This window comes from Artibeus jamaicensis, unplaced genomic scaffold, assembly GCF_021234435.1.
Source record: "Artibeus jamaicensis isolate MK-2021 breed Jamaican fruit bat unplaced genomic scaffold, CSHL_Jam_final contig_466, whole genome shotgun sequence".
Lineage (NCBI taxonomy): Eukaryota > Metazoa > Chordata > Mammalia > Chiroptera > Phyllostomidae > Artibeus > Artibeus jamaicensis.
The window spans coordinates 6929250-6945356 of record NW_026521844.1 but is presented as its reverse complement, the minus strand read 5'-3'; the positions used below and the strand labels follow the sequence as shown (position 1 = coordinate 6945356).

At 36.9% G+C, this 16107-nt stretch overlaps 1 protein-coding gene across 5 annotated transcripts in view; it reads right to left on the bottom strand.

Annotated features, from left to right (window-relative positions):
* ROBO1 (roundabout guidance receptor 1) overlaps positions 1–16107 on the bottom strand; it is a 407976-nt gene that overhangs the window by 59721 nt on the left and 332148 nt on the right. For all 5 annotated transcript variants that reach the window (XM_053667254.1, XM_053667258.1, XM_053667255.1 and 2 more), the window contains exons 9-15: positions 11688–11893; positions 10116–10197; positions 9763–9931; positions 9494–9660; positions 4359–4480; positions 2023–2254; positions 1038–1159 (exon numbers count right to left, since the gene is read on the bottom strand). In XM_053667254.1, the coding sequence (XP_053523229.1) occupies positions 1038–1159; positions 2023–2254; positions 4359–4480; positions 9494–9660; positions 9763–9931; positions 10116–10197; positions 11688–11893 (1100 nt within the window). The remainder of the gene's footprint in view (positions 1–1037; positions 1160–2022; positions 2255–4358; positions 4481–9493; positions 9661–9762; positions 9932–10115; positions 10198–11687; positions 11894–16107) is intronic.

Here is a 16107-nt window from a genome sequence, read left to right as displayed (position 1 = left end):
CCACAATACAAATTCATTGACAGGATAAATGTCATGTCCGTAACTTAGTTTTTATTGTACCTAGGCATGCTTAAAAACATTTGCACAAAATAAATCAATGCGAGGCTCTCTAAACTCAATGAATAGAGCCACTGTTTTCATAGGTAAAAATAATTATGCAGAATCATTAAACTAAATCACTTAACAATATATCATATATTTTAAAAATCTATTCCAACATGCGTAAGTTTACATTTGACCATAGGACTTCACTCATATGTGGAATCCAATGAACAAACTGAACTAACAAGCAAGACAGAGGCAGACTCAAGAAAGCAGGCTGACAGCTCTCGGGGGTGGGGTGAAGGGTGGAGGGCCTGAGCAAAAGGGGAAAGGACCATGGGCTACAGTGTGGTGACTGCTGGGGGATGAGTGTAAGGGGGCTAAACAGTAATGGAAAGAACAAAGTAAAACAAAAAAAATTACTTAAAAATAAAATAAATTTGCATTTGAATTTCCTCTGAGACATGTGATTTTGTTTAAAGACTACAACAAAGTTTATGGGTAGAAAGTGATTTTCGTACACATTTAAATGTATTTTGTAATCTTAGCTTCAAAGTTCTAAAATTTCAAGCATGCTAAAAAAAAAAAAAAGAAAATAATCCACACTTGATGGACTATAACTCAACTGCCCAATTTCATAGGGCAATCAATCCAATTCTACAAAAAATATATTTAATTGACTTTTGAGGGCAAAAAAATATTAGTATTTGCATTTGTTATTTATGTAAAATTGCATTGACCTATATATTTTGTGATAAAGACCTATATATTTTGTGATAAATTAGATGCTCTCTTTTAATTTTTTTTTCAAATGGCTTAAGAACTAGTACTCCACAATTACTGAATGAACAGGAAAATGTTTTAAAGATCATTTTACACAATGCCATGCAGACCAGCAGGTGGCGCCAAATACCCATGCACGACTAAACCAAGCTTTCTCTTTTCTTTGTAGGGGGAGACAGATGTCCCTTGGTCAATTATTAGATATGTATTACCTTATACTCTTGGACCATTCCATTTTGAGTGTCTTCTGGAGGTGGCTGCCAACTAACAAGAATTGCAGTTCCATTTCCATCATTCTTGGATACGGTTACACTTTGAGGTGGGGCACTCGGTGCTATTAAATTGTTTTAAAAAGTAGATATGAATACATTAGAGAACACTGAAAGCAAGCACTTAAAGTCAAACAACAACTAAATAAAATTTATATCAGTATATGCATATGTTTAAAGATGCATCTCATGCAAGTTGGTATAGTTCCAAACTAAATTTTTTCTCAATGTTAATTTTTCAAAACCAACATTATATAGATTATCTCCACAAAAACTCCAAAGAAAATTCTTATTTCTTTTACCTTGTTACCCATACTCTCTCTGAAAATGTTCAAAATTCATCCATGATATTAACTATATTATATCATATATATATATATACTTGAAGTAGTAAAGACGTTTTAGGGAGCATTCTAGTTATTTTTCAAGAGTACGGTTGTAGTATGTAACATTCTACCTTTATTTAAATATTAATTTTTAATTTCCAGCTACTGGGTGGCCAAGCGTACTGCTTTGTCTAGAACTGAGGGGTTCCCAGGGACATGAGTCATAAGTATAACATGCGTATGACCACCAGAAAGTCAGGGGCAAACCAAGACATTACTCACCTTCCTTACAAGTCATTACTCAAGATAACACTGAATAAATGAGTGGAAAAATAATGCAAGGGCAAGCAAATTGAAAACATTTCCATCTTTAAATGTGAATTTTATTTCTGATAACTCCTATATGCCCCATCAAACTGCACATTTTTGTACAGGTCTCTATTAAAGCAAGTGTTACAGAAGTTTGTTTTTAAATTCTATTAGCAAAATATACTGTTCAATATAAAAAGACAGTAATGTCACTATCAACATTAAAAATTTTCAATTAAGTTAATATACCCTGACAAATTCACTGCCACCCACAGAAATCACCCTGTACTTGCCTTCTTCCAGGGTTTTGGCAAATTTAATTTCACTGTCTGCTCCTTGAAATTCATTAAAAAAAGGACGAGCCTTAATTTCATAGTTGACTCCCTTTTTGAGATCAGGGATAACCACACTATTTCTGGTTGGCGTCCTCACTTCAAAAACTAACCACTCTGATTCACCACGGTTCGCTCCAGACGGCCGATAAAGAACTTTATATCCTTGAATATACTGAGACTGTTGGTCCACCTATTAAAATGACGAGTACAAATGTAATCATTAATATTTTTATTGGTTTATTAGAAAGTTATGAAAATTAAATGAGACAACATACAAAAAAGTATATTTGGTTTCATTCTGTGGTTTTCCAGTTTACATAAAGTAGAATACTAAAAACAAGTCACTATCTTTTTTGTGATGTGTTCCCTTTTAATATAGAATAGCTTAATATAGAATATTAGTTATTAATTTCCATGCTCTGCGCAGAAATGTAAGTCATCCAAGCACTTCTGTGATGGACATCTGGAGTGATGTCCATCGAGGCCCAGGGGGATGTGGAAATAAGAAGTGTTTTACCATTTTCTAATTTTAAAAGCCTAAAGGCTCTGCAGACATACTTATAAGTAAGTCAGAAAAAAATCATGTGATAAAGATCCTATTCCAACTTATAGCTTCATAATTAATACTCTGTTTCTTCCCTCTGAGACTGGTCAAGTCCATTATTGAAAGGTAGTAGAAAATACACATAAAAATAAAAATTTTCTCTGTTCACAGTGAGTCCACAGGTAGCATCATAAAAAAAATGATCACATTATAAAGTTATAGGTGGAGAGTGACTAACAGATATATATATAAAATTATGGGTCTGTCCAGAAAGCATCCAGCCATGTACTACAAATAATAAAGACATTTACGGAAGAAGATACAAGATACAAGAAACATTGAACATAGGACAATGATGCCCCAGTCCCCTTCAAAGTCAGCACCTTGGGACCTCACACAGTTCTTCCAGCATCTTCCACTGTTTAAAACACCCTGGAAAATTCTTTGTTGGAATCGCCATCAGTTGCTCTGTTGTACATTTTCCTGAATCTTATCCATGGTCTGAAATCTCTCCCCTTTCAAAGGTGATTTTAGTTTTTGGGAAAAGGCAGAAGTCTCAGGGTGCCAAATCTGGGCTGTAGGGGGGGCTGAGTCACCTGAGTGATTTGATATTTCACCAAAAAACTTTGCATGAGACTTGACACATGAGTGGGTGTGTTTTTGTGATGAAGCTGTCAATCACCAGTTGTCTACAGCTATGGCTGTTTCTGTCGTATTGCATCTCTCAACTGATGAAGAAATTCAGGCAGCACTCTTTATTAATTGTTTGGCATGGAAGGCTGAATTTGTAATGGATAATGCCTTCCCAATCAAAAAAACATAATTAACATGGTATCAATCTTGGAGTGACTTTGCCACGCCTTTTGCCCTTCTTAGGGCCTGGACAACCAAGCAACTTCCACTGGGACTGGGCCTTCGTTTCTGGATCATAGCTGTAGACCGACGATCCATCTGTAGTTATGACCTTGACAAAACCCGGTTCACTGGTAGTGGTTTGAATTGTCATTAGCAACTGCAGCACAATGTTCCTTCTGCTCTGGTAGCAGAAGCCACAGAACAAATTTTGGCACAACACGTTTCATGCTAAAATCCTGCATCAAAATCTCTGACACAGTAGTTTTTGGAATCCCCGGATCAGCTTCTGTTTCTCGCACTGTCGGTCACGCATCTTTGCTGACTGCAGCCTGTACACATCCAACATTCTTAGGTGCTCTGCCTGTCGCAGGCCTTCCAGAATATAGATCACTTTCCACAGACACTCAAATATCTTTGAAATGTTTGTGTCACACTTTTATTTGTGCTTCACTCATTGCATCATCCCTGAAAGCCTTCTGAATCATCTGAATAGATTCCTCAGAGGAATGTTCCAGATGAATGCAACGGCCACACAGTACACACGCTCGCTCAATGGTGTCTACCACCTCCACTGACTAGTACAGTGAAGTCATCATTATTCACACATGCGCGTTCCAGTCCACTCTCCTTGGCTGCCAGGTTACATTGATATCACGCAAACCATTCTCGTTATATTGATAATGGCTGGGCTTTTTCTAGGCAGACCTCATATAATTTAATCCTTTGTTGTGCACACACACACGTGTGTGTGTGTATATATATGTATGTATGTATGTGTGTGTGTATATATATATATATATATATATATATTCACACACTAATCTGCTATGAGCCACCTGGTTATTAAAACTTATCAAAACTGTGATTAAACAGTTTAATCGTAATGACGACTCACTGTCCAGTGCACTTCAATTGAAGAGGAAGAAAGGATGGTCGGATTGTGGAGGTGCAGCACGACGTTTCCCAGTTCCCTCTGGACCTGCTTGTGATCCACCCCTTGGCTGGTTGGAGGGACATCTGCAACAAGGTGAGAACACCGAGTCAGATCTTACACTACGTTACTGACCAGAGTGGAAACGTGGTGAAACAATCACTCAGTGCAACTCTTGGAAAAGAAGAATCATTGTGACTGTGAAGCCAACCTGTGATGCGGAATAAAGTTGGAACAAAGTAACCTTTGTTATTTAGTATCAGGATCAGAAGGATAGGAGGGGATATGGAGACAGATGTGGGTGACACCTAGATGTAGAGGCCGAGACAACAGCAGCAAACAGCAGTGTCTGAGAGCTCCTCCGACCACGTGATTGTTTTTCCTCTGAGGATGAGGAGCACTGTGTGTTTGTTACAAACTTCTGTGGTGGTCCTAATTACACAAGAAAGAAAAGAGCCAGAAAGTGGAGCACAGTGGGTGGGTAATGAAAATAAAGAGATAAAAGCAAAAAAGCAAACACAAGTCAGACACCTTACATACTAAAAGAAGAACCTGGGTGTCTTCCCAAATTAGGTATGCAAGTTACGGGCTGTGATGGGGGGGTGCACAGGAGCCACCAGTAACACAGGACAGGCTAGCGTAAAGTGGAGCAGAGTTGAGGAGATCTGATGAGAAAAGGGTATGTCTTTAATTGACGATGTTCTGGTTTAATTTATTTATAGTGTCAAGGTGAGGGTTTTTCATCTCAAGAAACCAAAATTTTAGAAATGAGACCAAGAACACAATAAAAAAATTTTTCCCAACAAGAAAGGGTTTTGTTAAACTAACTAAAGTCATTGTTCAATAAAATTTGCAATTTCTACAAAGGTGTTCTAAATACAGATGTTCTGCTTAGTTTATAATAGTTCAAGTGAACATGGGGTGAAAAAGAAAATAAAATCTTGTTTTGCATCCAGAATTCTCCTGAGTATTGTATCTTGGCACATACATTGTACATTATTTACCATCCATAAACAACAGACACAAGAATTTTAGTTTTCTGAATGATTAACTGCGTCCAAAGACCTGACTCTGGTAAAGAGAAGGAACGTGAATGAAAATGAGGTTGGTGGGTATCTTTGATGGAGTCCAGGGAAGGCAGGCTGATGGAAGAGGTGATTGGTCAAGTGCGGCCCGACACTTTGAGAAGCAATGCGCTTGAATACACATAGCATATAAAATAAGCAAAATTAGCAAACAACTAAGATAATTCTGGCTTTTCATACCTTATCATACCTCAGACTATCTCTGTCTAAAACTGGCCCTCAGGCTCCCTGTGACCGCGGCCTATTGGTGGAAAGCACTGGAGCGTTACTTTGCCGAGTCAGGCATGTCTCCTTCCCGACTGTCTCATGTGCTCCTGGAACTTCAGTTCCCTTGTCCCTCTAAAGTGCTTGGAATAAGACGAACTTGGGCTTGCACCCCAACTCAACAAGTTCATGGCCTTCTACCATTGGGACGGTTGCTAAACGTCACTATTTTTGTTTCCTCAACTGTCCAACAGTAACGCTGATGGGGCGACTTCTGAGGACTGTGATTGGTGAGGCATGTGAAGTCCTTTCTGTGAGGGCAGAGATCTGGTCGACCCTGTGGATCCAGGACACCTAGCACAGGGCCGTACATACAAAACGTGCTTCTTAAGCTTTGGCTGAGTGAAAATGAATCAGTGTATGGGAAAGACACATTATGTCGGCATCTGAACACACTTCCATCCTCAGGGAATCTCCTGCCTTTTAGAAAGTATCTTCAAACACACGCATAAAGCATTTAAAAAGATTTCAGTGCTATGATTTAATAAAAATCCTTAGTTCCTCCGGTTTGAGATAAACTTGCCAATTAATGCCTTCATGAAAAAGACTAAACTTCCTACCCAAATGTAACCATTCTGACAACAGGAGTCCAGATTATTATTTTAGAAAATTTCCCATCAGAGAGAAAAATGGAAAATATTGTCTAATAATGTAACATTGAGAAGTTTATGAACTGGTCCTGTATTGTCCTCATTCCCCTCCATCACCTGGAAGAAATACATTTCAAAACAGACAAAATGTATTGAATGTCGTCCCCACATTCAAAATGACCTTTGGAGGAAACCCTGGATATGACTCCATCCAACTGCTTCCCCACCAGGGGAACCCCCCTCACACAATCACCGAGGGGGGACCACTCAGGCCCCGCTTTGCTCTGTGTAGTAATGTCTCTTGCCATCTATTCTGCACACCCGGTATCTGTGTGCACAGTCTTTAGAAAATAGGCATCACAGGCACTCTGTGGCCAGGACATGTGCCCGAAGAACAGAAAGGACAGTGGCGACAACCACCCTCATCCCAGCACTGACCTCCACCACCCAACACCTGCCTCAACAAGTCTTTTCTGAATTATCTCTACCTCTGGCTCTTTCCCTTCTTGCTTACGTGTTCTGTACCCTGCAATGGTATTTTTTCCAGGTTCATCCTCAGGTTCCTGCTACAGAAAATATTAGCCTGGCCCTCAGCTGGGCTTCACGGTATCTCCAAAGCAGGATGAGAATTATTAGACAATGAACTCTTCCTCAGTTTCACTTCTACTTATTGGTCCTTTTTTTGTTGCCTGAGTTAGAATAAGCATATCTTTTTTAACATGGTAATCTCTCCAAAAGTAAGAGAGAAAACTGTCATGCCAACTCTAATTTGATTATTTTGAGGGTTAAAGCCAAGATCTTTGCATTTTCCCCAAAGAAGTGATTGTTTTAGCCTGCATGAAGCCACGGCAAAGACCCTCACTGTCTTCCTGTTCCAAGTCTACCGGAAAATATGGTGCTTGAAAAGGAACATGCTACTCCATGTGTGACCTGACCCATTCACACTGCAAGGGGAGATTACCTGATCCAAACATAATGTCGCCGATGCCAGCTAGGATTACATTTATTCACTGGGCAACTGCATCACTCAGGTGGCCCACACAGGTGTTCTAAATGACTTCAGACACAGATGTTGGCCTGCGTCCTGCGCCCCAACACACACTCACCTGTCCCCTACCCTCACCCTCTCCTTCCACAGTGAAGTTGGAAAGCCTACATTCAAGCACCAGACTTTTAAATCTGCTCCATTGATGTCTATCTTGTTAGTGCTGTCCCATCCTTTTGGTCTGTCAAGTTGTATTTGACTCTGACTCTCTCATTCATAATGCTAGCTGTCTTTCTCATGTTTATGATATCTGTAAATTTTATTAACAGATTTCATAACAGATATCATTAGCAGATATTATTAACAGATATCGCCTATTTTATTTTTAGTCCAGACCGTGAAAGAAATACAAGTCTAATAACAAATTCAAGTGGCATAAAATTACTTTAAAAGACTCACATAATCGTAAGTTGATTGGTTATTTAAATCCTAGTCCAATCCTATGCATTAGGCATTTTTAGCCCCATTATGTAGCAGAGGGACCTGAAACTCAGGACTAACTTGCCCAGGGCAAGTTCATAGCTGGCCAGCTAAGAAGCTAAAATGAAAAATTCTTTGATTTTAAATGTATGCCTCTTTCACTATACTTCTAGTCTTCTACCTGATATACCTATCTGTGTACAAAGCAAGTTATTAGAATTTTAAAAAACATATTCTGATAAAATGTTAAATGCATTATCTCTTACAATTAAAGATATCATATATTACAAAATCATATCAGCATACAACGGAATAGCAGTCAATCAAAACTTCCACTTAAAGTCTGCTAGGTAGAGACCCACACACTGGGGGCAGAAGCTGAAATTCACTTTACAGCTGTTGTAGTTTCTGCATTCTTTACAAATGTGTGTCTAATATTGAGAACCTCAAACTGCCTTAAGGCAGGCTCCAAGAATATTAACGCTTCTGGTGCGGTGACTCATAACAGCAAACAGAGGCATTTGGGTGTGTTGGGTTCACACAGCAAGAGACAGACACAGGCACGTCCAACTCAGCTTGCTTTCTCTGTGAATTCTGAAACAAAAAGTCCCTCTGAAAGGACTGTTTGTGCACTCGCTGGAAAAGACAAAACTGGCAGCGTGGCTGGCAGACCCTTCTCCGAAACAGGAAAAATGCAGTGAAGTCTCCGTAATTTTATGTAGCGCTTGTTTCTGTCACTGGATATAAGTTACAACTTTTTCCTTTGGAAATGTAAAACTCAAGGTGGAGAATTTTAAACTTCTAATCACTACCATCTAGAATTATCCTTCTTTACTAATATGAGAGCAAGCATATCTTAATTGCAATGACAGTATGTTCCAAAAAAGGTAAAGGGTGACTCAAATTGATACATTTTTATAAAAAGTACTCCTATTAAATAATTAAAATAATAAGGTGAGAAAGTGGGTGAATGGGAGATAATTTGTCCACTGAAAACCAGAACTAATTTCTATTCACAAAAGACAATAAACAGCAGTGTGTTCAAAATATGGTCCAAGTGAAAAAAAAAAGTTCCAATTTCAAATGTTTTAGCAGTTTTCACACATTCATTTTTTCTGTGCACATAACCCAAATTTGACCAAAATACACATGATTTATGTTTAAAGGTTTAACATATCATGTTTTCATAATTGACAATGAGAGACAGGTCAAGGAACACACAGACCTAAAGAATTCTTTCCCCTGTCTTTTAGTAGGTCGGCTAGACGAAGGGATTAAAAACTAGTCAAACTTATCTTTCAAATACCTTACATTTGCATGATATCCAGAAAGTATTATTATAAACTGGACTCAATTTTAAATATAATTATTATATGCTTAATATTTTACACCCATATTTAAAATTACAAAATTGAATCTCTAATACAAAAAATAATCCCATGATGTGTCTCATTAGATTTGTGATTTTATGAACTCAGAACTATTTCTCCATTATTAATTTTATCTTGGAGTACTTAATACAGAAAATAGCACTTGGTAGATACTGTGTTTCTTTATTAAAAGTTAACTGAGCAACCTGGATGATAGAACTATGTTAAATATAGAATCCCGGCGTCCAGTACAGATGCCTTACCTGTAAAGCCATAACATCTAAAGATAACCAGGTGTGGGAAGGACGAGCAAAGCGACACTTACCTTGTGTTTTCACAGGGTCTGATATCTGGCTTGGGTCACTAATTCCGTATGCATTCGCCGCCCTCACAAGGAGAAGGTAAACAGCATTAGGTTTGAGTCCTTTAATGGCAAATGTTTCTGTTTTCACATTTTCTGCCACTGTCTGCCAACTGCTGCCAGATGCATGGCTAAGGAAAGAGACACTAGTTAGAATGTCCACATTTAATGGTAACTAAAAAACCAAAACAAAACAAAACACCAACAACCAAGAAACATCATTTTCACTCTACCTGAAGGCTTCTATAATGTAGGATGTTGGAGTTGCACCTGAATTCAAGTTTGGTTGCCATGACAATGTTACTGTATTTCTGCTGACATCAGTAACTTCAGGTTTTGAGGGGGCACTGGGGATTAAATTTGGGTCAGTGGGTCTTGGAGGCTGAACTGGAACTCCAAATTCTAATGAAGGGGAAAAAGACAAAAAATGTTTGCACATATGCAGATAAGTACATAAACAAATGTAGAAAACCACATTTCCACACCCCCTACTCAGGCATCAGGGCCCCTACTTTATCTATTTACCAATAAGTGAACAAACTGGACTTGAGGCTTTATTTTAAGGTAAAAATACTATCTAATTGACCTTGGACTTCGATGTAAGCACTCCATGTTGCTTCACCACTGGGGGTTGATGCAATGCAGGTGTACCGGCCGGTGTCACCCAGCTGAAAAGACAGATGGAAAATAAATATTTGGAACAATCAAGCACTCACTGGGCTGGGAAAGCAATTATAGGTTTGTATATGGCCCATGAATATGGATATGCATTAAAATTCACTAACAAAAAGCTACCTCTTAATTGATTCTATTTGTATTGAATGTGAAGCAAAATAATGCAGAGACATAAATCTATTTTATAAAGTTATTCTATTGATATAGTAAAAATAATTGGACTAATATTATTTTCAGTATCAGTGACAATAAAGGATTCAAAAGGGATAACCTTGATTGCTAAATTATATCTTCATATTTAGCAAGTTACATAATAAGGCTGATAAAGTTTAGCAATGCCCAATTCTTACTATTTCATATTTTATCAGAGTTACAACTCTATATTGGTATGAGATAGTCAGCTATTTATTAAGGACAGACATAAATGAGTTTTTCTCATTTACTCCTTTCCCACTTTTTAAAAATCTGTAACTTAAGGCACTTAATAAGTGTAAAGCCAAACTTTAGTTGCAATGAGCCCTCTCTCTGTTGAAATGACTGTCCAAATACAACCGCAGGTCACATGTGTGGCTTTAAAATCATCATCAGCATGATGAACCATATACCTCTGCTTAACATAATAACTCTATTTTTGGGCAATGTTTGATAAAGCAAGAATGTTGTCACCTTATTCAGACAATTACAATAACAAAGTCACAATAGTTGTAATGAAGAGGTACAACATATTTTTGTAGCACATAAAATGAATTGTTAAGGCTGATCCAAAACTCCAAAGAAACCACCCACAATAAGCAATAAAGCAATAGAAATTTATGTTTATTGCTGACAAGGCTTTATTTCATACGCCTCCTGTACTTGTATGAACTTGACCTAAAAAGAAAAAGAAAAATCAAAACAAAACAACACAGCTCTGAAAGAACAGGTATGGATGTCATGCCCTGAGAAGGTAAATCCCTAGATTGTTCCCACAGATTGTGAACTTTTCACATCTAGTATTCTGATTTTCAACGTACATTCAGTGTGTACATTGCTGTACAGTTCTTGTTTACATACTCAGTGTCCTGTAATTGCAAAATGCTGGCCCAAACATTCACAAAAGAACTGACTGAGTATATTGTACGTAAGATGGTACTGGACAGTATCTTTCTGAAAAAATGCTTATAGAATTAATGACTGTCTCATGCCACCACTTTAGAAGGTATTTTTTTCTCCCATAAATTCCTATTTACTTTCCTCAATAGGTCTTAAAACCCTTCTTTCTCCTTCATATAAAAACCTTAAATTTCTCACCATGGGCTAAATTATAAGTCATCTTAAATATTGACAGTGGCATGTCTGAAAGAACAAAGCATCAGATTAAAAGTATATTAATGCTATTATTGGGCATTTCATTAATTGTAAAATTTTAGATTTCAGCACTCGTTGCTGGAGGCAAAACCAGAGTGAAACAAAATGGGAAATCTAGGGTGTCATTTCGAGTTACCTTGGCATATCGGATCTGCAGAACTCCACTCTCTAGCTGTTTAACTCGAGAATCTTGAGTTGAAACAAGGACTCCATCCTTTCTCCACAGAATCGTGGGCACTGGACTGCCCGTGGCCACACAGCTGAGCACTAAAGTACCATCCACTGCTACAGTCTGATTCACAGGACCCTGTCGAATGACAGGGGGCGGCCGGTCTGCAATCACTGCCCAGAGAACAACAGGAAATAGATTTCTGCAACTGGAAGCAATTTTCTAATCATCTAAGCAATAGCAGTTGCTCTAGGCTTTGAAACAAACCAATTAAACAAGTAATTAAAGTAGGAGACATGCATTATTCAGATGCATTTATATGATGCACTGATTCAGAATATCAAAATGAGATAAAATGTACTCTCCCTTCAAATGACCGACATTGGCGGAGCTTGCTGGATTGTTAAGGGACCTACTTAACTCAAGAGTTCAGGGATTAAATAAGAACTGTGGACAGAGAAGTAGATACACAGTGATGAGAAGTGGGATGCTGTACTTTTTAAGCTTTGAAATATGTAAAAGAAACATTTATCCCCAATAAATCTATGACAGAAATTTTCATAAATGAACCATAGCCAACTTGATACTTGATCATTCTTTTCTGTCACCCAGAAACAATGATGGGATCACACCAGCGTGTTTGACAGTTTGGGATTCACAGAAGTGTTTGGACTTTCATAATTTACAAACCAGTATGGCTGAGCTTTTTTCATCTTGGAATTCCTTCTGTTATAACAGTACACAGGTAAATATTTTTGAATCCTAATGAGTTCAGAGAAAATGGAAAAATGCCCAAACTGTAACTCAAGCTGATATCCTTTCCTAAGCAATTATCGAACTTCCATGTTGAAATTATAAAAATGGAAAAACATGTTCACTAATTCTATTATCTCAATAGTTTTGATATAGTACAAAAGGAAACAAATGGAAGGCATTTTATTATATATATATGTGTGTGTATATATATATATATAAAAGAATAATTTTTATATAAAAAAATCTAAAACCTAAAAATATTATCTGAGTTCATGAAGAAACTATTTTAGGAAAAGACCCAAAATACTGTAGTGGAACAAGAATAAATCTTGCAATAGAAAGGTGTTCTCATCCCCTGAACTAGGCAAGTTAGGTGGAATGCCATAAATATTTTTTAAATAAATAAAAAGTTAAAAGTGAAGCTCAACATTTTTCCTTAATAAGCTTTAAAATTCTGAATATTAAAATTACAAATGTTACAAATATGCAAGAGAGAATTCTGAGACGTCACCTGAGCAGAGGGAAGGCGCTGCCAGAATAACTAGTTTTGGAGGTGACAATCTGGGAGCTGGATGTGTCACGTGCCTAGTTTAATGCACCAAAGACTTTCACAAGCTGGAGTCACACTTAAATTTGTTCCTCATTTATCATGCCATAATGATTAGTTTTGTGCATTCAATTTGAGAGACACAGGAAAGCAAGGGAGTGAAGTCAGCAACTGTGAATTTCTACTCTACCCTTCCAATTCTCTTCCATCCTTCGTTACTGGTGTGAAATTTGTTAATACCGGGGTGGTGTGTTAGAATGCTGGAGGTGAAACTTGGCAGAAGTGTTTCAGATACTCCATGGATGAAAAATATAAACCAGTAATTCATTCACTTAGATTTATTTATTTTTATGCTTTATCTGTAGCTATTGGCTAAAATTAAATCAGAGACCCCTCTGATAAGTATGAAAAAAAAAAAGGAAATGTTTCAGTGAATTTGGACCTTTATATCACTCTGCCACCTGTGTTCTACTGATTATAAAAATAAATGAATATTTATGTTCAAGTATTAATTAAAATAGTAACAGAGTGCTTCTTTATAACTAATTAAAATCAAGTCCAGTGACAGAGTAGTTTACATTTGGTAGTTATATTTAGAAATAATCCAATATCTGGGGATTTATTCAATTTCCTATATTCTTACAGCTCTTTGGGAAAAAAAATTCCTTGGTATTTGCATCACATTTAGCATCATTCACACCTCCCTACCCCATCCCAATCCAGTTTAATGATGCTGTTTCTCTGTTGTATATTTTCTTCCTGGCTTATACTAGACAGTTTACAAAATAAAGCAAGAAAAGAGGAGTGAGGTCAATTATCAGTTCCACCATCTTTCATGTGCCTTTGGGCAAGTTCCTTCAATTCTCAAAGCTTTGGTGTTTTGTTTTTTTTTTTAAATCTGTAAATATAATAATTTTTAAGGATAATAAAACTTGTTCAAACCAGCTCAGGGGACTGCTATGAAGAGTTAAATGGAGTAGTAGAAAGTGGTTTGCTAATTGCAAAAAGCTAGACATATATGAATGCCCTATTACACTAAACTTTTCTGTGAAAAATGCAAATCAGAGATCAAAGCATTCATTGAAGTAATTTCTCATTTTTTTGATAGAAAAAAATGAAACATCCTGGTTGTCACAGGTAAGGATAAAAATACTAATGAAATGTATAAATCTACTCAAAGTAAAGAGTGTAGTGCATTTATGAATCAAAACTCACATTAGGAATTATGAGGTAAACCTCAAATTAAGGTTCTAATATTTTACAAGATCTACAAAATACAAGATATTTTACACAATTAATTTTTACAAGATTATTGGAATGAATGATCAGGTAGTATGATAGAAAGTTATAAAAACAGGAACACATTTTAACACATTGAGTAAGTACACAGACTTTGGAGGCAGAGAGATGAAGCTCTGTAAAATGAAAACATTCCATATCCGTGCTATCCAATCAGAAGCCAATAGCTCAAGTGGCTACTGAGCACCTGGGTGTGGCTAGTGTGACTCAGGAACTGGGTGTGCAATTTTACTGCATTTAAACAATCAAAATTCTAATTTAAATAGCTTCATGTGGCAATTGGGTGCCAGACAGACAGTGCAAAATTTTGTTTTAAATCTCCCTTCTGCTTCTTAGTATCTCTATGACGTGGGCATTGTCAGCCTTTGTTTCCTCATCTGTAAAATGAGATGTTGTCACATTTGAAGTTGTTGCTATGTGAGAAGTTCTTAGTTCAGAGCCCAGCACGAAGCAAGCAGGGCATGACTGTGACTTTCCATGAGCAGGACAGTGAAAACAGCGGTGGTTAAGTGGCATTACAGATGGTGTAACCCTGTCACAGCAGAGTTCATAAAAGTTCACCTAGCGTTCATCCACATCGCATGAAAGATTTAAAGACCCTTAAAAAGAGGGCATATCACTGGAATTAATATTTTGTCATCTTAGAAGTAGATCATGAAGACTATGTTAACAGTATAAATATATTTATAAAATAATTTTAAGGGGAAAAATACAAAATAACACATACAAACACTGACTGACTGAAGTATAAATAATTCACATTTATACATCAATAAATATATCATAGTGTACCATAATTGCTATCAGTTTGCAAATATATCTCACTAATTTATGAGCTAGGCTGTGTACTATCATTGTACTATTTTAAGAATTGGGGACCTGAAATGTTGAAAGTTCAAGTGATTTGCTCAAATCAAATAGTAATTGGCAAATCTCACTTTTTTTGAATAAAAGTTCATACTCTTTCTATTGTATATAAAAAGCTTTTCAGAGTTACATACAAGATATTTAAAATTAGTTACATTATTTATTAACTGCTATTTTTCTTACATTGCAGTAATAAAGAGAAGAAACATTTACAATTAAATAGGTGATGTGAATGCCTATGTTCTGAGTCAAAAGCTTGCTATGTGGGGAAGGCCACAGACACGGAGAAGCAACACTTCAAAGGCAGCTGCTACCCCGCTGTTCCCTGTGCCTTGTGTTATATTCTGCCTCTGTCTCTGTTGTCTGGAAACAGTAAAGAAAGACGGTCAAAAAGCTAAAGTCAAATTAGTATCCAGAAAGTACTCTGTCTACTCACTACCTTCTTCACTCGACTTGGTGAAGTATAAAGACCGACACTGCCACCACTCAAGACGCTTACAGTTTACCTATGAAGAATGAGTCCATAGCTGTCAGTCATTTGTACAATTTCAGTGAACTCCAAAATAAAGAAAACAAAACTAAAAATACAGTATCACCACAGCAAACACACAACCACCTTAAATCTCCCCAGAGACTGTAAGATGAAACATGAATGCTAGGAGTGAATTCTTACTAGAGATAAATCCAAAATTCACAAATCTAGAGTTTCTGCTTTTGTTTCAGTTTACACCAATTGCTATCCCTGATCTAGTCTCACCAATATAACAAGTCATGATAATGTCATAATAGAAACTCTTGGCGTAACAGAAACTCTAATGGCATATAGAAAGTTTTGCTTTCAACGACTAATCATGATGCAAATGAGAGATACTGAAAACTATTTTACCATAGTTTTCTTTGGTCTTTTTTCATGTATAC